The 23,326-nt window shown below is 60.1% G+C and overlaps 1 protein-coding gene across 1 annotated transcript; it reads right to left on the bottom strand.

The window, feature by feature from the left end:
* Positions 1 to 15,799: 15,799 nt before the first annotated feature.
* On the bottom strand, positions 15,800 to 16,309 carry LOC106866383. Its single transcript, XM_014900489.1, has one exon. The coding sequence runs from the start codon at positions 16,307 to 16,309 to the stop codon at positions 15,800 to 15,802; it is 510 nt and encodes a 169-aa protein (XP_014755975.1).
* Between the last annotated feature and the right edge of the window lie 7,017 nt (positions 16,310 to 23,326).

The following is a 23,326-nucleotide window of genomic DNA, read 5'->3' as shown; positions in this document are numbered from 1 at the left end:
CTCCTTGCATTTCTTGACGGTCACCTGGGCATTCGTGTCGATTACATGCAGCGCAGTACCTTAGGTCATGCTATGTCGCACCAGTACCTTAGGGCTAGCGGGGCTTCGGGGAATAATCCCGCCTGGGCGCCTCCCGGGAAAGTGCTTGCCGGGAGGGGCGCTCCCGAGCGCAGATCTCTACCGCGAGGGCGGGGCCGAGTAAACAGAGCAGCAGAGCCACGTGGGCGCGCGGCAGGCACCAGTGTGCAGGTTCGCCGGGACAAGGAGTAAGGCGCACGGCGCATTTAATGAGCTGACAGGAGGGGGGGTTACCCGTCTAGTCAGGCAAACAATGGCTGCGCAGAGCTAGTTTATAGGGTGTTAGACCCCTAGTCGCGGGCTGGCGCTCTTGCATGCCTGCCAGCGCACCGAGGAGGAGCTGCCCAAGCTCCTGGCTCGTCACTTGTAATCCATGCACCGTGGCACCTGTGGTATCCCCTTGGCTATAAAAGGAGGACCCCCGCCCACGGTCAAAGGGTTCGGTTTTTCTCGATCAACCAACTCATAGTTCTGCACTAGCGGTAGCCAAAAGTAGTAAGTAGCACTTAGCCAAAAGAAGGGTACCCGGGGACCCTCCCCCGGCAACTTGTAAATGCTCAATCTTTCGATAATACGAGTTCAGACAAGCAGGACGTAGGGTTTTACACCTCCGGGTGGCCTGAACCTGGGTAAAACGTTCTTGTGTTCATTGTGCTCTTGCGCTTCACATTGGCCTCGCCGGCGATCCCCGTCGCCCACTGCCGAACCTAAAAGGGGGTGCCCGCGCATCCCCGGTGTCAAGGCTCCGTGCTGCGACATCTGGCGCGCCAGGTAGGGGGCGCGTGAGGAGAGCTTGCCGGTGACCGCTGGCGGCGACGTCTACGTCAACATCAGCCTCGTCTTCCTCGACGATAGAGCCAACCATCATGCCTCCCAAGCGGGCTGGGACCCCCGGATCGATTCGCGTGAAGCGCCAGCGGCACACACGCGATCACACGACGCGCAGCCTGCGTCGCGGGTTCAGGAAAATCCTGAACCCTCACGAGTGCAGCAATCGCAGCTGCCACCCCGACCTCCTCGGCCGTCGGCAGACAACCGGCTGAGGGGGTTGGCGGCTCCCAGCGTCAGAGCCAGTCGCGCAAGCGGCCATGGCGCTGTCCGTGCCGGCCAGCGAGTCGAATGGCGGGCCGAAGGCGCGCAGCGTCCGCTGCGTCACGAGCACACCGCGTCGCGAGCGACGCCGACGGGGTCACACCCCACGCACCCGGGTGCGCCCGGGGATAGGGCGGAGGGTAGCCGGTCGGAGAATCGGTTTCCCCAAGCCCAAACCCTGGCAGAAGTCATCGTCGCCGCGCGGGTTATGGGGCGGTACGAGCCGCAACAGGGCAACTGGATGCGCTCCTCGCGCTCGTCGCCCAACAGCCACAGGGCGAGGGCGGCCCGGCAGGCTCAGGCCGCGGGCAGAATCCGGGGCGTGGAGACGCGCCCCGCGCCTCGCGACAAGGGGAAAGCCCTGCCCCGCAGGGAGTCCCGGGAGGCGGGGACCCAGAGGGGTCCTCAGACTTGTCACCCACCGTCACGGGAGGTGACACGCGCGGCATCTTGAATGCCCGCCAGCAGGAGGATCTGCGTCAGTGCCTTGAGCGCCGGCGCCGGCGCGAGGTAAAGCGCCAACGCCCACAGGAGCAGGAGGATGCTCCTGTGGGCCAAGAGGACGGCTGCACTGCGTTCACACGCGAGCTGTGGCGGGTGACATGGCCCCGCAAGTTCCGAGCGCCCGCGCTTGGTACGTACGATGGGACCGTGAATTTCAAGGATTTCCTCCTGACCTACATGTTGGGGATGCATGCCATCGGCGCCGATGACAAGGTCAGAGCCAACTGGTTCCCGATGGTCCTGAAAGGATCAGCGAAAACCTGGCTGCTCAACCTGCCTGTTGGGTCCATCGGCACTTGGGCGGACCTGCGCGAGCAGTTTGTGAGCGTGTTCCAGGGCGGCTACAAGCATCCAGGAACCATGCCGGAGCTGCACACCGTAGTGCAGAAGCCGAGAGAGATGCTGCGGAGCTTCATCAACGCCTTCTCTAGTCTCTCCTACTCCATCCCGGAGGCGGAGGCTGCCGCCATCGGCAACACCTTCGGCATCAACGTCCGCGACCCCAAGATGCACGAGAAGCTGAGCACGCATCGGATCCAGACGATGCAAGATCTGTACGCCCTGGCGCACAAGTGTGCCATGGCCGAAGAGGGGTGCTTAGCGCCCGAACTTGTTGCTAAAGCTGCCGCGAGCCCAGGAGACGGTTCGCAGAAGAAGAGTTCCCGCAAGTGCAGCGGGAAGCAAGTCCTCGCTGCGGAGTCGGGGACTGCTGCGAGGCCGGCAAAGAAGGCCTCACCTGGTGGCGGGTCTGGCGGCAAGCAGGGCGACGCGTCCCGCTGCCCCATCCACGCCAACTCTACCCACGACGCGGAGGACTACCGCATCCTGCAGGGTATCAAGCAGCGGCGCGAGCAGCGCCGAGCAGCCGGTGCCTGCTTCAACTGCGGCGACATCGGGCATCTCTTCCGAGATTGCCCGAACGACCCCAGAGCGGGGCCGAAGCCTGTCGGCGGCAATGCGGGCAGGGAGGAAGCCTAGGGGGGATGCGGCCAGGCCCGCGCTAGCAAGGAGCGCCCTCCCCAGGGACAGGACAGGGCTCGTGTTGAGGAGCAGCGCGAGTCCGACTGCACCGACGGCGATGAGCCGGGCTTCCAGGAGCCCCGCGGCGTCGCCTGCATCCATGGGGGAGCTTACGCTCTCCCATCTCTTGCCGCGGTGAAGCGCATCACCCGCGACGTGTGCGCACTGTTGCCAGACGCGGAGCCACAGCAGCCGCTGAGGTGGTCGCACGTGCCGATCACCTTCAGCGCCGACGATCACCCAGCACGGTAGCTAGGTTCAGGGGTCATACCCTTCGTGGTCTCACCAATCATCAACAACATGACGGTGACTAAGGTGCTGGTGGACAACGGAGCGGGGCTGAACCTCCTGTCCGCCAGGTTGGTGGAGAAACTCCGGTTGCCGGTGGAGCAGCTGAAGCCCACTGACCCGTTCTGGGGAGTAAACCCCGGGATCGTGCGCCCCCTTGGGCGCATCACGTTGCCGGTAACCTTCGGGTCCCGGGAAGCGTTCAGGACCAAGCACGTGGTGTTCGACGTGGCGCACACCCCGTTGCCCTACAACGGGATCCTTGGTCGGCCGGCGCTGATCAAGTTCATGGCGGCGACGCATTGCACCTACGGCGGGATGAAGATGCCGTCCGTGTACGAAGTCCTCTCCATCAGGTGCGACCTCAAGCACGCGGCCTAGTGCATTGGCGAGGTCGTCAGGGCCGCCGCCGTAGCCGACGCCAGTAACGAGGATGTCACCGCAGACAAAGGCTCGCCGGGTGACGGCCCGGCAACGAAAAAGGCCTGTGCTGCCCCACAAGAGTTTGCCGAGGGAAGTGCAGTCTCGAGCTCATGCCCCGGCAAGGGCCAGAAGCTCAGGGAGGAGGCCGCCAAGGTTAAAAAGCCGCCCCTCCAAGCCGACTACAAGGAGCGCACCGTCACCGTCGGTGCGAACCTTACTGCTGAATAGGAAAGCATCCTCATCACTTTCCTCCGGGAGAATGCCGACGTGTTCGCTTGGGAGCCGTCGGACCTTTCCGGAGTCCCTAGGGAGGTGATTGAGCATCGACTCGCGGTGCGTCCGGACGCCCGCCCTGTCAAGCAGAAGATTCACCGGCAAGTGCAGGAGTGCAAGGATTTCATCAAGCAAGAGGTGGACAAGCTCAAGGCGGTGTGGGCTATCAGGGAAGTTCTGTACCCCACTTGGTTAGCTAACCCTGTAGTAGTACCCAAGGCGGGGAATAAGCTTCGTATATCCGTAGATTTCACTGATCTTAACAGTGCATGTCCCAAGGATCCTTTCCCTGTGCCCCGTATCGATCAAATAGTTGATTCCACTGCTGGGTGTGACTTGCTGAGCTTTTTGGATGCTTTTTCCGGCTACCATCAAATTAAGATGGCAGCCGAAGAGGAGAAAACAATGTTCATCACCCCGGTTGGCCGCTACTGCTACACGTGCATGCCTTTCGGGTTGAAGAACGCGGGCTCAACATTCCAGCGCGTGTTGCGCGAGAGTTTGGGACTCCTGCTAGGCTGGAACGTGGAAGCCTACATGGACGCTGTCGTCATCAAGTCAAAGGGCGGGGACTCGCTGATTGATGACCTGCGGGAGGCGTTTGATAACCTCCGCAGGATCAAACTCAAGCTGAACCCTCAGAAGTGAACCTTTGGTGTAGACTCGGGCCAGCTTCTGGGTTTCTTGGTTTCGCACAGGGGGATACAAGCCAACCCACAGAAGATAGAAGCTATCGAGAAAATGGTGGCTCCCCGCAAGGTGAAGGACGTCGTGCGCCTCAACGGTTGTGTTGCCGCGCTGGGCCGCTTCATCTCAAGGATGGGCGAACACGCCCTGCCTTTTTTCAAGGTGATGAAGAAGAAGGCCGAGGCGGCGTTCCAGGGTCTCAAGCAGTACCTGAAGTCGCCACCCGTCCTCGTTGCCCCCAAGCCGGGCGAGCCGCTGGTACTCTACCTAGCGGCGACAGACCAGGTGCTTAGCTCGGTGCTGCTTGCCGAGAGGGAGGAAGACGCTCCGGGGACTGAGGCGGCGGGGCAGGGGGCTGAACGGCCCCCGGCAACCGCCTCGGACCCGGGAACCTCCCACGAGCCGACAGCGTCGGCACCGCGCAAGCGGCTCGTGCAGCACCCGGTGTACTTCGTCAGCACGGCGCTGCACGACGCCCGTACGAGGTACCCGCAGGTGCAGAAGCTCCTGCTGGGGATTCTGCTCGCGTCCCGCAAGCTGCTCCACTACTTCCAGGCGCAAGCCACCGGGAGGGTGGCCGAGTGGAGGATGGAGCTGTCGGAGTTCGATCTGCACTTCACCAACTCCAAGAGTATCAATAGTGCGGCCCTGGCGGACTTCGTCGCGGAGTGGACGTCGACGGGTGTGGAGGAGGAGGAGCCGGAGACCAGCCTGCCATGTAAGCTGGACGAAGCCACTGGATCCTATACTTCGACGGCACGTTCAGCCTTTAGGGAGCCGGCGCTGGGGTCATCATTGAGTCACCGACGGGGGATTAGTTGAGGTTTTCTATCCAACTCGATTTCCCGAACTCCACTAACAACACGTCAGAGTACGAGGGTTTGCTCATCGGGTTGCGGGCAGCAATTGCCCTGGATATCAAGTGCCTGGTCGTTCGCGGGGACTCCCAACTCATGATCCAGGTCAACAAGGACTACGACTGCCCGCAGATGGCACCGTACGTGGAGGAAGTACGCAAGCTAGAACGCAAGTTCAAGGGTTTGCGATTCGAGCACGTCAAGCGGAAGGACAACTTCGTGGCTGACGAGCTCTCCAAGATGGCAGCAGAACGCTGGAAGCCTCCGACGGGGGTATTCTGCCACAAGCAGGTGGCTCCTTCAGTCGCCCCCAAGCTGGTTGCTGGGGAAGCCCCTCCGACAACCGAAGGAAACCCCGCAACAGCGGAGGTCCATGCCGCTGACGTAGCAGCATGCGTTGGCAGGGAGACCCCTCCCTGGGCGGTGGAAATCGCCCGTTACCTGAAGGGAGAGGCCCTCCCGGAAGACGACATCGCCGCAGGACGAGTGGCCCGGCAAGCCAAAATGTACACTGTGGTAGATGGGAATCTCTACCACAGGCGTGCGAATGGAGTCAAACTCCTCTGCGTGCCCCAGGACGAAGGGTGCGCGCTGTTGGAGGACGCAGGCACATGCTCCCACCATGTGGCCTCCCGGGCGCTGGCCGGCAAGGCGTTTCGGCACGGTTTCTACTGGCCCACGGCCCTGGCCGACACGGAGCAGCTCGTGAAGACGTGTGAGGCATGCCAGTTCCACGTGAAGAAGAGCAACCAGCCGGCGCAGGCCCTGCAGGTCATCCCGTCCTCGTGGCCATTCGCGCTCTGGGGGCTGGTTATCGTCGGCAAGCTACCGAGAGTAGTTGGCGGCTACGAGTATTTGCTCGTAGCCATCGACAAGTTCTCTAAGTGGGTGGAAGTGGAGCCAGTTCGAAAGGTGACTGCCCAGGCGGCCATCAAGTTTTTCAAGGGCATTGTGTGCCGGTTTGGTGTGCCTAACGGCATCATCACTGACAACGGCACACAATTCATGAGCGCGGTGTTCCAGGCCTACTGCGAGGGCATGGGAACCAAGATACACTTCGCGTCGGTTGCTCACCCAAGGAGTAACGGGCAGGCGGAGCGAGCCAACGCGGAAGTACTGCGGGGGCTCAAGACACGAAACTTTGACAAGCTCAAAGGCCACAGGAAGCACTGGGTCGAAGAACTCCAGCCCGTGCTGTGGTCAATCAGGACCACACCTAGCCGGGCAACGGGCGAAACTCCTTTCGCCCTTGTCTACGGGGCAGAAGCGGTGCTGCCCCTCGAGCTCAAGCACGGATCTCCCCGGGTACGCGCGTACGGCAACTCCAGCCAACACGAGCAAAGGGTTGACGATCTGAACTTCATCGAAGAGCTTCGATGTCGGGCTGCTGTGCGAGCCGCGCGCTACAAGCAGGGACTCCGTTGTTATCACGACAGGCGAGTCCGTCCCCGGGGGCTTGAGAACGGAGACCCTGTCCTGCGCCGGATACAAGGAACGAAGGCCGGGAACAAGTTGACTCCGAAATGGGGGGGGGCCCTTTCGGGTAGTGCAGGTAACCAGGCCGGGGGTTGTCCGGTTAGAAACCAAAGAAGGATTGCCGGTGCAAAATAGCTGGAATATTGAGCACTTGCGCAAGCTCTACCCGTGAAGCGGCGGAGCCCGACCCTCAAGTGATGCCGCCGATGCATACCTCTTGAACTAATGTGGCCGGGCAACCCCCGTTTGTAAACCACTAGTTACTGTGAATAAAGGTAAGCGCTTTTTCTCGAATTTTTAGTTGCCTTGTTTATTTGCATGTTCCTTCCCCTTCTGTCTCCTGTTCTAGGTGCACAGAAGTCTCTTTCCATACTTGGTTGTGATCAGGGGGCTACCGGAGCCTCGAAAACGTTAACCCATTGCCGGAACGCTCTGGCATAGGGCATGCAGTTGCCGGGCTTACCACGACGTGCATCACGGCATGCAGTTGCCGGGCTTCCCGCCACGTGCATCACACAGTCGCTGCGTCTGGGAAATTAAAGTGCTCACATCCAAGTTTGGCATCGACCCTTCTGTGCCCGGGGGCTGGGAGGCAGGAGAGTTATCCATGCTGCTCTGTGTTTTCGTTAATTTCGAATTTTTTTGCAGCATCTCAGGCTTGGAAAGAATCTAATATGCAGGGTAAAAGGTGGAATTTTGCGCACTGTAATGCTCGTGGACCGCCCACGGGCCGTGGCGTGTAGCGGTGCCTTGTGGTGTGGAGTGACCGCATCACGAGGGACTCGCCGCACTTCGAGGCCCCTGATCCAGGAGGAAGCCACCACGTGTGCCACAACAACTTGGCATGCAGAGTGGCAAAGACCGTACCGCACTTTAAGGGGCGGGGTGGCACGTGTGCGGTGGTGACCCGGCGCGCGTGGTACCAGGCTCCTCCCCCGCGTCTATAAAAGGGGCGTTCCGGCCGTGGAACGGCTCAAAGCGAAGCCGAGGAAGAGGCTACGAAGGTGAGCCGTGCTGCAGAGGCGCGATGGCGGTGCATGCCATCAGCGCTCAGTGCCGACGGGTGCACTGCCATTGCGCCATTGCCGCATCCCTCTATCGAGCCCTCACAAGAATCAAGCTGAACTAAAGAACTGGATTAACAACAGTAGCAAACGATTACATGGGCTAATAAGATAGTAATTGTTCAAACGGCGCCAAGCGCCACACTTGCAGGGAACGAAAATACAAGAAGATAACACAAGGGAACGACGAGGGCCGGCAGGGGGCCCCGGCGACTGGTTGGAGCGGCTTCCGCTGGAGGCTGCGGCAACGAGTTGCCGGCGTCCCCCTGCATCCGCTCAGGGTCCGGCTTCCGCTCGACCACCTCATCGACAAACCCAATCACTCCCTGAGTGTGGGTGGGTTCGTCCTCGTTGTCCGACCAGGCGTCCAGCAGCGTCTCAAAGGGGAACTCCTGGTGCCGGAGGTGCACCCTCGGAAGGAACATCCCGGCAACCTCCCCGGCGTAGTTGGCGACCTCGTCGGCACCGAACTTGGAGATCCAGACATCGAGCGCCGTGAAGTTCCCCACCAAGTCGGAGAAGAACGGGATCAGCATGGAGACGTCCGTGCCGTCCACCTCTGCAGCCTGCAACTCGAACTGAGGCAGCAGGTTGCGCAGCGGTCGAGCGATCTTGAGCAGCTTCTCGGTCTCTAGTTGCCGCTGCCCGATCAGCGTGCCGTGGTGGAGCCGGGCGTTGAGCGCGGCCTTCTTGGCCTTGCGGGGGCGGCTCGCCAGCGATGCCAGCTCCGCGGCCGGGCTGCATTGTCCTCATCAGCCTTGGTGAGCTCCTCCCGGACAACGGCCAGCTTGGTCTCGAGCCAGGCCACCTTGTCCTTGGCGGCGTTGAGCTAGATCTCATGTCGGGCTGCCACGGTCACCGTGTTTTCGGTGGCCTTGGTCTGCCCCTCCAGCTTGACGCGCAGGCCTTGGATCTCGTCGAGGTAGTTGTTGATCAGATCGCTCTTCTCGTCGATCCGAGCCTGGGCCGCGGCGAGCACCTCCACGTGCTCCTTCTTAGCTTCTGCCTGAGCCGCCACCATCGAATCCAGAGCTTCCTGGAGCTCGGCGCGCTGAGCCTCCAGCCGTCGGTAGAGCTCCTCCTCGGGGACGACCGGTGTGGCGGCGTCCTCCAAGGCCTCACGGGCAAGGTGCGCCTCCTCCCTGGCGAGGCGCGTCTCCTCCCGCAACCGGGAGAGCTCCTGCCCCTCCTTCTCCACGGCCAGCCGCACCTCGCCGAGCTGGCTCTTGGCGATCGCATGGTGCTCCCTCACCTCGTTGAAGGAGGTAACGAAGGCTAGCTGCTGGTCCTTGACGGCGTCAAAGAACCGGTGCCCCCGGTCGAAGACGCTCGGGTCCCAGGTGATGGGATTCCAAGCCACCCCGGCAAGGTTGCCAAGGTCGGTGCTGAAAGTGGCAGCCGCCGCCGATGAAGCCCCCGCCGCCACCGGATCGATGATCGGGGGGTTGTCCGCTTGCGGCAGAGCATCCTGCTCCTCCTCCTCCGCAACTTCCTCCTCACCCACGCCTGGGGACTGAGGGGCTGGTGGGGTCGCCGCGCCCCCGGTAGGGACCGCCTCCTGCTGGGTAGCGGAAGAGTTCGCGCTAGTGGCGTCGGCGGCCGTCGGCGCGTCGCTGGACGCCGTTCCGGTGGCGGCAGGGGTACCCGCGGCCACTGCGGCCGGCGCAGCAGGGCTTGGCGCGGGGGCTGCCTCCGGCTCCTCTGCCGCCCCCGCAACCTCGTCGTCAGAGTCGAGGTCAACCACCGTAGCACCCGCTTCCAGTGCGGGCGCGCTTGGGCCTGCAACAGCGGGAAGTGTGAGAATCACTAAGCTAAGTGAGTTGCCCAGAGGTAGACGCAGGGGATCGGGATGAGTACCTTGCGGGGCCACTGGGCTTGCGGGGGGAGTCTCCCCCCCTCCGTCGTCCTGGTAGGTGTTGCCGGGAGGTCTTTTGCGGGCGGAGCTGAAGCGACCGCCCCCGTATACGGGTTCGATCTCTGTGCTTTAGTGCTAGTCCCTGGATCGACTCACTAGCACACATAGTTTCAAGATGTAATATCATAGAACAAAGGTCTCAATATCACAACGAATCATCCAGAATTTAAAAGTACTTACAATTCGCATAACCTCAAGTGTTAGCTGGAAATAAAACAACTGTTTAGCAGCGGAAAACGGAAGATACAAGGGCACATCAACACCACAGTGAGAGCGTGTTGGAATGTAAGCCCGTAACCCAAACATGCAGAACGTACATCTTACTCGTCGTCGGAGCTTCCTGCATCATTAAACGATGCAGCCACTAGGGTCAATACATTGAATGTATTGGCACGATTCACTAGGAGTTATATCAGAACCTACCAAGTATATGCAGTATTTGGCAAGGTGGAGTTCAGGCTGTTTGCGTGGAAGCAGAACATAATTTACCCTACTACAAAGGAATGTTATAATAATGTTAACTATTGGACACGAGGTAGACACACCCATACTCCTATTAACCTAGAGTACATTGAAGTGGATTCTTCAAGTGCTCCTACCCTGTTCAAACCATTCATTTTATTTAAGAAATTGGAATGAGTGAGACTTTCCTTACAGCTCCACATTTAGTTGCTCAAATTGTCCGTTGCCGGGGACACGGCTAAGTACTTAGTTTTGACGCTCTCGAGAGTTTGTACACATTCCCCACAAGAAATCGACGTGTTAATCCCTTGCTGTCCTCAGGGTAGAGTAGCAACGGTATCGATTACGAGATTTTCAGAGGTAATTCCCTAAACCACGAGAGAATCACGCTCCCCCTACACGGCTACCTCATTACAATTCCTCGGGTCTAGGTTCATACTTACTCTTGTCTCGCCAGAGCCCATATAGCATTGTGGTTATACTAGAAGCTTCTAAATAGGAAACTAGTCCAGTCTCGGTTACCCCAGGTGGCATTCCACATTTGCAACGTAGGCGCTCCCCGAATCCACGGGGTCTCGTCCATGGACGATCCATTTCTGAATCCATAGGAACTCGACTCAGAGGGACCCATAGAAATGGACCTGACGCCGCTAATCCTCAAAATCCTCAAAGCAGCCCACCCAGGATGGTTCATTGAATTAGTTGTTTTGCCTTACATCTAACAAAAACATTTCATATATCCAAAGGCATAACAATATCATAATGTAGTTATTTCCCCCACGATACTACCATAGCCTAGCATTCATTTACAATCGATGGCAATTTGGTGGCAAGGTAATGGCGAGGGTAAACTATACTACCTGGGATTTATAGCTAGCATAGAGGTACGAGTAATAGTCCTATCAATGCATCTCTACCAACAACACTAATGCATAAGCATTTTAAAACAACAATAATAATGGGATATGATCAAAGTGAACTTGCCTTGTTCAAGGTTGTGGTAGTTCTCACACTCTTCGCAACAACAAGGAATACACTCCACACAATCTAAAATAAAGAAACACACACAATAAACACAACATTCAACACAAAAACCATGCCATGATGCATATGCCATGATGATGCACACAAAGGTTACCTCCAAGGTAAAAAGTTTTGTTTCTGTTTTGAAAAGTTTTTCAAATGGTTTGGACAGATTATACAACATCAAAGTGGTAATTTATATGCATGATACATGGATACGGTTTAAAACAAAAGATTGTGCGGCTGTTTCAACATTGAGCAATATTTAAACTTGTATGCCATGATTATACAAAAAATAATTTCTTTTCTGGTCCTAATGGACAGAGAACAAGTTTAAATAATTTTACAGCAAGATAACATGCTCCAATCTATTTTGAAACAATTCATTTGAAATTTAAACCATATTCAAACATTCTGTAAATAACTACTGTCTAAGTTGTTCAAAATTGAAATTAAACAGTGCCAAAATATTCTACACGTTGTGACGATTCCAGAAAGGTGTGAAACACAATTTTTGGACAAACGGTTTGAAAGATATGAGGCTTTGAACTTACAGGAGCTTTTCTGCAAAAAAATGCATTATCTACTACGGCCGAAAATAAAATAAAATAAAATTTTTGCCACGTGGCAGCGCAGGATAGGCCGGGATCTAGGGTTCCGGCCGGCGGGGTTAGCGCGGCGGACGGCGGCGGGCGGAGCGGGGCGCGGCGGGGCGCGCGCGGGGTGTGGGCGGAGCAGCCGGAGCAGCGCGGCGGCGGGTCGCGGGGGCGGCACAGGGCGCGGGAGCGCGCGGGCGGCCGGACGGGCGGAGCGCGGGCTCGGGCGGCGGCCGGCTTCGGAGGAGATGGCCGGAGCGGGGCGGAGCGCGGCGGCGGCGGCTAAACTCGAAAGCGAGCGCGTCATGGCATACGCGCTGGAGAGAGGAAGAAGAGAAGAGGGTCGGCGCGGGCGGAAGCTCACCGGAACGACGGCAAAACACGAAGAACGGCGACGTCCGTGAAGAACTTCGGCGAGAAATTAAATTCTAGCCGATGCGAAATTGGACGTGGGGTTTGGGGGAAGTGGAAGAGGAGTCCGGGGTCTTCGATATGACGCGCGGGGTTTCGGATTTGGTGGTTCGTACGCGAAGAAGTCGGACCGGAATCGTGGGCAATTCGTGGGGCGTGCGTGGCCGGATTTCTCGGACGGAGGTTGAAGATGACGTACGGGTCCCACCGGTCAGTGAGAGCGGGCGGCTCGGGCAGGGCGGAGCCGGTCGGTCCGGTCCGGTTTTTCCTTTTCTTTTATCTATTTTCTATTTTTGAGCCTCAAAATTGATTCGGAGCTCCAAATCACTCCGAATAAAATGCAGCAAAATTTGTAAAATCATATTTTCATATGATCTACCTTTTGGAACAAGAATTTTCTCAAAATAAAATATTAAAAAATACATTTGCCTATAAAATGGCTTTTAGGGCCCTTAGGCTATCGAAACAAATTATTTTTCAAAATACTTTCAAAAGCCAATCTATGGGATAGCTTTATATATGCATTAAATCCCTTTTGATCACAATACCCTCATGGGTTAAAATGAAAATACTCAAAAGCAAGATCAACGACCAAAATCAAATAAAGGCGTTTCTGCAGAAGGGTTTTCTGGGCAAATTTTAGGGTTTTGAAAGTGATCAAATTCAAGGGTGACATGATGCTCATGATATGCAATGCATGTGAAGAGTTTTGAAAAATTGGGATGTTACAGGAGCGTCGCCTGCGGGAAAAGAAGGTACAGTTGCAGGATTAACTGGCAAATGAAAATGGAGGTAAGGAAGCAAGAGGGTGTTGTACCTATTGCCGGCGCTACCTCCATCGGGGCTGGGCCGCCGGCAGATGTAGGGGCGGTGCCGCGGGCCCCTGGGTCGGCCTGGTCGGCGCCGCTGCCAGCGTCCGTACGCGCCTTCTTGCTCGGCGTGGCAGGCAGAGAATCGCCCCTCCCCCTCTTGCCGGCGCTTGCCGACGAATCGGCTTTCGGGGGGTAGCGCTGGAGTGCGAAGCCCCGTAAGATCCCCCGAGCGGGTGGGGCCGTGGGTGCTCGTGGGGTGCCGCGGCCTGGGGCGCCGTGGCAACCGTCGAAGGAGCCGCCGCGGCACCGGCTACTGCGGCCGGAGTACTCGCTGCCGGGTCGCTGGCGGTCGCGGCGGGGGCGGTCACCGCCGTGGCTCCGGCGACCGCGGCGGGGGCGGTCGCCGCTGAGGTGCCGACGGACGCCGTCGAGGCGACCGCCGTCACGGAGCCGGGAGCCGCCGTAGGGGGGGATGCCGCTGCAGCCGCCGTGGAGGGAGCAGCGGCCGCTGCGTGCACCCTTGATCTGCGCACGATCAGGGGCACGTCGTCGTTGTCCTCCTACTCATCATCCACGGGTATGTCCTCCCGGGCGGCAGCAACCCGACCCGCCTCGTCGTCGGTGGGGCGGACCGGCCTCCGGCTCGCTCCCGCTCTCCTCCTGCGCCTGCTTCCCGCGGGGTGCGGACGGAGGAGAGCGCAGGGACTGAGTGGGGGTATCGTCCATCAGCCCCCACTCGTTGCAGGGTGGAAAGGAGCCGATGATGCTGCTCAAGCCGGGGACGCCGGCGTAGAGGGCGAAGACCCCCGACGGCAACTTCGTGAAGGGAGCATCCTTGCTACTTTGGGCTATTGCTAGTGTAGCACTACGAGTTGGTCAGCTAACCCTTTGACCGATGGCGGGGGTCCTCTTTTTATAGCCAAGGGGATACCACAGGTGCCACGGTGCAGGTTTACAAGTGGCGAGCAGGGAGCTCGGGCAGCTCCTCCTCGGTGTGCTGGCGTACATGCAAGAATTCTAACTCTGTAGCTAGGGGTCTAAAGGCCTAAAAACTACTCTTGAGCGGCCACTGTTTGCTTGATTTGACGGGGAATCCCCTTTCTGTCGGTTCATTAAATGCGCCATGCGCCTCACTCTTTGTCCTGACGAACCCTGCGTGCAGGGTTCCTGCCACGCACCCACGTGGCGTCGCTGTCCTCCTTGCTCGGTCCCGCTGTCGCAACGGAAACCTACGCCCGGGAACGCTCCTCCCAGCAAGTAGCTTTCCGGGAGGTGCCCAGGCGAGAATACTCCCCCGAAGCCCCGCTGGCCCTGCCGGACTGGTAGCTTGCCGGGCAGCTTGTATACTGCCGCTCGGGGTGTGATCCTCCCGAGGAGCAAGCGAGGCGACCACGTGTCGTGCATCGGTGGTACCTCGGGTGCCACTGGTGCGACAGTAGCCCCCGGGCGTGGGCCGGCAACACCTGTTCCCGGGCGGACTCCTCCCTGGACAGTTGCCGAGCTATGCCCTTAACCGACACGTCGGTCCTGAGTCGTCTCAGGCCCGCGTCTCTCTGCCGTCCCACGGACCCTGCCGTTATGGACGGAGTAATGGGTGCGAGATTTCTGCCACAACCTCCCCCTTAAACATGGGAAGTTAAGGACACTCTTAGCATTATCACCTCGATTCGTAATTATCCCAGCGCACCCGTAGGGCGCGGATACGACCGTTACTGAGTAGTGGGGTGCCATAAGGCCCCACTGCTGCGCCGAGGGATAAACACTTAGCCCCCCCGCCCCCCCAGCGAATCTCCTCCATTTTCCCGTTCCTTGCGCTCCCGAACCTTGCCAGCTTCCGCCCACGCTCCCCATGGCGCCCCCCACAACCAGGAAAGGAAAGGAAGGGAAGGCCCCAAAGAGGCCGGCGGCCAGCAAGAGCGAGGCGGCCACCAAGGCCGCCGCAAATAAAGAGCAGAAGAAGCGGGCGATGAGGGCCACACTCGCCTTCTTCCGGCCCGGCTACAACAGCAAGGCACTAGACAAAATCCGGCATGCCGTTGCCTCCGGGTTCAACGAGTATGGGGAGACCCTGGTCTTCCCCGCCGACGCCGAGCACCAGGAAAACGACTTCCGGGTGTTCGGGCGCTTCATTCTCGCAGGGTAGTGCCGCCGTTCTCCCCGTTCCTCCATGCACTCATGGAGTCGTATCAGTTGCGGGTGGCGCAACTCCACCCCTCCTTCCTCTATCTCCTCGCCATCTTCCAGTTCCTCTCCGAGGCATTCGTCGGAGTAATGCCGTCGGTGGCGTTATTCCGGCACTACTTTTAACCCCGCATCGATAACGCGAGCGCGATGTCGTCGGGGGTGGTGTTCCGTGCCCGCGACCGGCTGAAGTTCGAGTTCATCGTCCGGTCGGAGAAAAAGATCGAGAAGGAGTGGTGGGGCGACTGGTGCTGGGTCCACGTGGAAGACCCCGAGGAGTTCATCCACGCGCCCACCGAGTGGCCACAACCCAACGGCGGCTGGCGGGACCGGTACTACCGCGACGCCGATCTCCTCCCCAGCGTGGAGAAGATCAAGGCTGTGCGGCTAGCGGGGCTCACCGACCTCGATGTGCCGCGCACCTTCATCAGCCGGTGCATCGCGCCGCTCCAACTGTGCTCCCGCCCCGCGTGGATGTACACGGGGTCCGGGGACAGGACACGCCTCCAGCGCGGGGGTGTGGACCAGGAATCTCTCCAGGTGTGGGTGAAGTTGATCTCCGGCGAGGACGCCCCCGTCACGGGGTTGCCTCCAGGGGTTATCTCCCTCCACGCCGGCGTTCCGGGGCTGACCGATATCATCGCCTCCTTCCCGCCCTGCAACGAGTGGGGGCTGATGGATGACTCCCCCACTCAAACCCCGCGTGCTCCTCCGCTTGCACCTCGCGGGAAGCGGGTGCTTGAGGAGAGGGGGGCGAGTCAGAGGTCAGCTGGCCCTCCATGCCATCCTCTGACGACGACATGGGCCAGCCTGCCATGACCCGGGTCGTTATCACCGTGGACAACGAGGAGGAGGAAGAGGAGGATGACACGCCCTTGATCGTGCGCAGACCAAGGGCGCCCGCAGCGGCAGCGACTACGTCCGCAGCGGCTGCCCGTGCCACGGCGGCGACCACTTCCGTGACGGCCGCCGACGCTGCAGCGGGGACCTGCTCCGCCGCGGCCACCAGCGTCGCGGCGGTGACCACCCCAACAATGGCCACCAGCAGCGCGGCGGCGACCACCTCCGCGGTGGCCGCTAGTGCTGCGGCCACTCGCTCGACGGTTCCCGCAGCGCCCCAGGCTGCGGCGACCCCACGGGTGCCCATGGCTCCGCCTGCGCGGGGGCTCTTCCGGGGCTTCAAGCTCCAGCTCAACCCCCCGAAGGACGGCTCGCCAGCTAGCGCCGACAAGAGGGGGAGGGCTGATTCGCCACCTGTCGCGCCGAGCAAGAAGGCGCGCACGCAGGCCGGCAGCAGCGCCGACCCGGCCGACGCCGGGTCCCGCGGCGCCGGTGCTGCGCCTGCCGTCGACCCGGCCCCGATGGAAGTGGCGCCGGCAACAGGTCCCACACCTTACCCCGCTCCTTTACTTACATCCCCTTTGCTGGCTGATCCGTAACGGTACTATCCTCTTTTTCCGCAGGCGATGTCCAGCCCGTAGCAGGCGTGTCGGCAACGGCGGCCGGAACGGAGGAAGAAGCTCCCCCCGCAAGCCCGGCGGCCCGGCAAGGTACTCTTCCAGAGCCTCCCGCGTCCGCCTACGGGTAACTCGGCTAGCCCTTCGGATCTAAACCCTTTTTTCTGTTGCACGCCTGACCACGCCCGCGCCGGGGGAGGGCGCTGCAGCGGTTGACCTTGATCCCGTCGTCGGGGTCGCGGGGACGGCGGAGGAACCAGAGGTAGCCCCCATGCCAATCCCCACCGCGCTGGCCGCAACAGTGGCGACAACTACCGCCGCCACCGAAGCGGTGCTCGGCGACACGCCCGCGGCCACAGAGGCCGCCGGTGCGGACTCTTCGGCCAACCAACAGGAGGCGGCCCCTCCTGGGGGCGCGGCAACCCCACCAGCCCCGCAACCCTCAGGCGCGGATGCGGGGGAGGCTGTAGCGGTGGAGCAAAAAGACGCCCCGCCGCAAGAGGACGACCTCCCGCCCGGCCAGACAGTGGCGGCAGGCGCTTCGTCGTTGTCGGCCGCCCCCTCCCGCACGGTCCTCGGCACTCTCGCCTGGGTGGCTTGGAATCCCATTACTTGGGACCCGAGCATTTTCGACGGGAGGCACCAGTTCCTTGACGCCATCAAGGACCAGCAGCTGGCCCTCGTCACCTCCTTTAACCAGGTGAAGGAGCACCATGAGATCGCCAAGAGTCAGCTCGGGGAGGTGCGACAGGCCGTGGAGAAGGAGCGGCGGGAACTCTCCCGACTGCGGGAGGAGACACGCCTCGCCCGGGGGGAGGCACGCCTCGCCCGGGAAGCCCAAGGCGAGGCCGCCATGCCGGTCGTCCCCGAGGAGGAGCTCTACCGGCGACTGGAGGCTCAGCCCGCTGAGCACCAGGAAGCCCTGGACTCGCTGGTGGCGGCGCAGGCGAAAGCTAGGAAGGAGCACGCGGAGGTGCTCACCGCGGCTCAGGCTCGCATCGACGAGAAGAGCGACCTGATCAGCAGCTACCTCAGCCAAATCGAGGGCTTGCGCGTCAAGCTGGAGGTGCAGACCACAGCTACGGAAGGCACGGTAGCAACGGCAGCACGGCAGGAGGTAGAGCTCAACTCTGCCAAGGACAGGAGGGCCCGCCTCAAGACCGAGCTGGCCACCGTCCGGGAGGAGCTCGTCAAGGAGGGCGAGGATAATGTGGCCAAGGCCACACAACTCTCGACGCAGGCGAGCCTCCTCTGCAAGGCCAAGCACGCCGTGCAGGTGGCTCGGACCAACCACGGCACGCTGATCGTGCAGCGGGAGCTGGAGACCAAGAAGCTGCTTGGGATCGCCCGATCGCTGCGCGACCTCCTGCCACGGTTCGAGCTGCAAGCCGCACGGGTGGACGGGACGGACGTCACCATGCTGATCCCGTTCTTCTCCGACTTGATGGGGAAGCTCTCGGCGCTCGACGTGTGGGTCTCCAAGTTCTGCAACGAGGAGATCGCCAATTGCGCCTGGGAGGTTGCCGAGACGATCCTTCCGAAGGTGCACCTCCGTCACCCTGAGTTCCCCTTCGAGACGCTGCTGGACGCTTGGTCGGACAGCGAGGATGCCCCCACCCACTGCCAGGTGGCGAGCGAGTTCGTCGACGAAGTGGTCGAGCGGATGCAGCGGAAGCCGGACCACAAGCCAGTGCCGGAGCCGCCGGCGGAGGGCGCCGGCAACTAGTGGCCACAGCCTCCAGCGGAAGCTGCCCCAACTAGTCGCCGCAGCCCCCTGCCGGCCCTCATCGTCCCTTAGTGTTGTTTCCCTTTGCTTTTGTTCCCTGCATGTGTGGCGCCTGGGCCGTTTAAACAATTAATGCTTTATTGGTCTATGCAACTATTCACTGTGTTCATTAATTTAGTTCTCTGGTTCTGCTTAATTCTTGTCTCTTGTTCCCGGTGTTGTCTCGTGGGGTGGATCCCTTAGCCTTTGTGTGTTATGCCTTGGGTTGACGGGGACTCGCGTGCCGCCACTCAACCGGACCAGGGACCCGGGACGAACCCGCAGTGCGGACCTAGGGCCAAGTAGCAGTGACGAGCCACTCCGCTTGCGGGATAGCTACTCCCAAGCATGTGCTCCCGGGACGGACCCGCTAGCCGCACGAGCAGCGCACTCCCCCTGCAAGCGTCCTTTCAACACCCTAGCCACACGCAGGGTTCGGGACACGCTAGCGAGGCAACGTTCAGTTTTAGACAGTTTACCGTTCAAGTTTATGCACTTAGCTTTTCGTTCATTCCCGTGCTTGGAATGCTTGCCGGAGGGATGCAGCAGGGACGCTATGGCAGTGCACCACCATAGCGTCGCCGCGGCAGCCCTCGCCTTTGAATCCGCCCATTTGAGGGATGCAGCAAGGATGCTGTGGTTGGGAAGCCGCCGGCGCCGAGCACCGGTGGCTGCGCCCCCACAGCTCCCCCGCGGCAGCCCTCGCCCTGGGAGACACTCTTCAGAGGGGTGCGGCAGGAACGCTGGGGCCGGCGCATTGCACCGGAGGTGGCGCCACCACAGCATCTCCGCGGCAACCCTCACCTCGGAGTATCCTGGTGGAGGGGTACGACAAGGACGCGATGGTAGTGCACCCATCAGCACAGAGCACTGATGGCATGCACCACCATCGCGCCTCTGCGGCACCTCTCGCCTTTGCAGCCTCTTCCTTGTCTCCGCTGTGAGCTGCTCCATGGCCGGCACGCCCTTTTATAGGCGCGGGGGAGGGGCTTGCCACCATGCGCGCTGTCTCACCGCGGCACACGTGGCGCCACACCCCCTTGAAATGCGGCCCGGTCTTTGCCACCATGCATGCCAAGGCACCGTGACACACGTGGTGGCTCCCCCCCGAAGCAGGGGCCTCGAAGTGCGGCGAGACCCTTGTAGTGCGGTCACTCCACACCACAGGGCGCCACTAAATGCCACAGCTCGTGGACGGTCCACGAGCATTACAGTGTGTTGGATTCCACCTTTACCCTGCATGTTAGATTCTTACCAAGCCCGAGATGCTGCAATTTTTTTTCGAAATTCACGAAAACATATAGCAACATGGATAGCTCTCCTGCCTCCCAGCCCCCGGGCACAGAAGGGTCGATGCCAAACTTGGGTGTGAGCACTTCTTACATTCCTAGACGCAGCGTCTGCGTGATGCACGTTGAGGTGAGCCCGGCCACTGCATGTCCCGTGTCGAAGTGATCCGGCAACGGGTTATCGTTTTCGAGGCTCTGGCAGCCCCCTGCTCACAACCAAGTATGGAAAGAGACTTCTGTGCACCTACAGCAGGAGACAGAAGGAGGAGAAACACGCAAATAATCGAGGCAACTTGAAATTCAGGAAACAACACTTATCTTCATTCGTAGCAACTAGTGGTTTACAATCGGGGGTTGCCCGGCTACACTAGTTCGAGAGGCATGCTTCAGCGGCATCACCTGTGGGTCGGGCTCCGCCGCTTCATGGGTAGAACTTGTGCAAGTGCTCAATGTTCCAGCTATTTTGCACTGGCAAGCCTTCTTCAGTTTCCAGTCGGACAGCCCCTGGCCTGGTCACCTGCACTACCTAGAAGGGCCCCTCTCATTTCGGAGCTAGCTTGTTCCCGGCCTTCGTTCCTTGTATCCGGCGCAGGACAAGGTCTCCGGTCTCGAGCTCCCGGGAACGGATCCGCCTGTCGTAATAACGGCGGAGTCCCTGCTGGTAGCATGCAGCTCGCACAGCAGCCCGGCATCGAAGTTCTTCGATGAAGTTCAGATCGTCAACCCTCTGCTCGTGCTGGCTGGAGTCGCCATACGCGCGTACCCGGTGAGATCCGTGCTTGAGCTCAAGGGGCAGCACTGCTTCTGCCCCGTACCCGACTAGGTGTGGTCCTGATTGACCACAGCATGGATTGGAGTTCTTCGACCCAGGGCTTCCCGTGGCCTTTGAGCTTGTCAAAGGTTCGCGTCTTGAGCCCTCGCAGCACTTCTGCGTTGGTTTGCTCCGCCTGCCCGTTACTCCTTGGGTGGGCAACAGACGCGAAGTGTATCCTGGTGCCCATGCCTTCGCAGTAGGCATGGATCACCGCGCTCGTGAATTGCGTGCCGTTGTCGGTGATGATGCCGTTAGGCACACCAAACCGGCACACAATGCTCTTGAAGAACTTGATGGTCGCTTGGGCAGTCACCTTCCGCACTAGTTGCACTTCCACCCACTTGGAGAACTTGTCGATGGCCACGAGCAGGTACTCGTAGCCGCCAACCGCTCTCGGCAGCTTGCCGACGATATCAAGCCCCCAAACCGCGAACGGCTAGGAGGACGGAATGACTTGCAGGGCCTGGGCCGGCTGGTTGCTCTTCTTCGCATGGAACTGGCACGCCTCACACGTCTTTACCAGCTGCTCCGTGCCGACGAGGGCCGTGGGCCAGTAGAAGCCGTGCCGAAACGCCTTGCCAACCAGGGCCTGGGAGGATACATGGTGGGAGCATGTGCCTCGGTGTATCTCCTCCAGTAGCGCGCACCCCTCATGCCGGGGAACGCAGAGGAGCTTGACTCCATTCGCACACCTTCGGTAGAGGTTGCCGTCTACCACGGCGTACATCTTGGCTTGCCGGGCCACGCGCTCCGCAGCAACGCCATCTTCTAGGAGGGCTTCTTCCTTCAGGTACCGGGCGATATCCACCACCTAAGGTGGGGTCTCCCTGCCAACGCATGCCGCTGCGTCGGCAGCATGGACCTCCGCCACTGCGGGGTTTCCTTCGGTTGCTGGGGGGCTTCCTCGGCAGCCGGCTTGGGGCGACCGAAGGCGCAGTTTGCCTATGCCAGAACACCCCCGCCGGAACCTTCCGGCGCTCCGCTACCCACTTGCACAGCTCGTCCGCCGCGAAGTTATCCTTCCGCTTGACGTGCTCAAATCGTAGATCCTTGAACTTGCGTTCTAGCTTACGGACTTCATCCATGTACGCTGCCATCTGCGGGCAGTCGTAGTCCTTGTTGACCTGGTTGATCACGAGTTGGGAGTCCCCACGAACGACCAGGCACTTGATATCTAGAGTGATTGCCGCTCGCAACCCGGCGAGCGGCTCTTCATACTCGACCGTGTTGTTAGTGGAGTTGGGGAAATCGAGTTAGATGGCAAAGCTCAACTGATCTCTCGTCGGCGACTCGATGACGACCCCGGTGCCGGCTCCCTGGAGGCTGAACACGCCGTCGAAGTACAGGATCCAGTGGCCTTCGTCCAACTTGCCCGGCAGGCTGGTCTCCGGCTCCTCCTCTTCTATGCCCGTCGAAGTCCACTCTGCGACGAAGTCCGCCAGGGCCGTACTCTTGATGCTCTTGGTGTTGGTGAAGCGCAGATCAAACTCTGACAGCTCCATCCTCCACTCGGCCACCCTCCTGGTGGCTTCACGGTTGGTAAGGGCTCACTCGAGGCAGAACCCCGACACCACCGTGACACGGTGCGCCTAGAAGTAGTGGCGCAGCTTGCGTGACGCAAGCAGAATCCCCAGTAGGAGCTTTTGCACCTGCGCGTACCTCGTGCGAGCGTCGCGCAGCACCATGCCGACGAAGTACACCGGGTGCTCCACGAGCCGCTTGCGTGGTGCCGACGCTCTCGGCTCGAGGGCGGCCCCCGGGTCTGAGGCGGTTGCCGGGGGCGGCTCAGCCCCCTGCCCCGCGACCTCAGCTCCCGGGATGTCCTCCTCTCTCTCGACAACCAGCACCGAGCTGACCACTTGGTCAGTCGCCGCTAGGTAGAGTAGCAACGGCTCGCCTGGCTTGGGGGCAACGAGGACGGGTGGCGATTTCAGTTACTGCTTGAGATCCTGGAACGCCGCCTCGGCCTCGGGGGTCCAATCTATCGGGCCCTTTTTCTTCATTACCTTGAAGAAAGGTAGGGTGCGTTCGCCCAACCTTGAGATGAAGCGGCCCAATGCGGCGACGCAGCCGTTGAGGCGCTGGACGTCCTTCACCTTGAGATGAAGCTTCTATCTTCTTTGGATTGACTTGAATACCCCTGTGCGAAACCAAGAAACCCAGAAGCTGGCCCGAGTCTACACCAAAGGCGCACTTCTCAGGGTTCAGCTTGAGTTTGATCCTGCGGAGGTTATCAAACGTCTCCCGCAAGTCATCAATCAGCGAGTCCCCGCGCTTCGACTTGATGACGATATCGTCCATGTAGGCCTCTACATTTCGGCCTAGCTGGGGTCCCAAACACTCGTGCAACGCACACTGGAATGTTGAGCCCGCGTTCTTCAACCTGAAAGGCATGCACGTGTAGCAGTAGCAGCCAACCGGGGTGATGAACGTTGTTTTCTCCTCGTCTTCGACTACCCTCTTAATTTGATGGTAGCTGGAAAATGCATCTAAAAAGCTCAGCAAATCGCAACCGGCAGTGGAATCTACTATCTGGTCAATGCGAGGTACAGGGAAAGGATCTTTCGGGCACGCACGGTTAAGATCAGTAAAATCTACACACATGCGCAGTTTATTTTCCCCCTTGGGCACTACAACAGGATTAGCCAACCAAGTGGGGTACAGTACTTCCTTGATAGCCCCCGCAGCTTCGAGCTTGTCCACTTCTTGCTTGATGAAATCTTTGCGTTCCTCCGCTTGCCGGCGGATCTTCTGCTTGACGGGGCGGGCGTCCGGACGCACCGCGAGTCGATGCTCGATCACCTCCCAAGGGACTCCGGAAAGGTCCGACGGCTCCCAA

The sequence above is a fragment of the Brachypodium distachyon genome, chromosome 3 (genome assembly GCF_000005505.3).
Source record: "Brachypodium distachyon strain Bd21 chromosome 3, Brachypodium_distachyon_v3.0, whole genome shotgun sequence".
NCBI lineage: Eukaryota > Viridiplantae > Streptophyta > Magnoliopsida > Poales > Poaceae > Brachypodium > Brachypodium distachyon.
This window is presented reverse-complemented; position numbering and strand designations above follow the sequence as displayed.

What these genes read in the sequence shown, in the direction of transcription:
- LOC106866383 (XM_014900489.1), bottom strand. Translation starts at nt 16,309, where the DNA reads ATGGGCACCCGTGGGGTCGCCGCAGCCTGGGGCGCTGCGGGAACCGTC.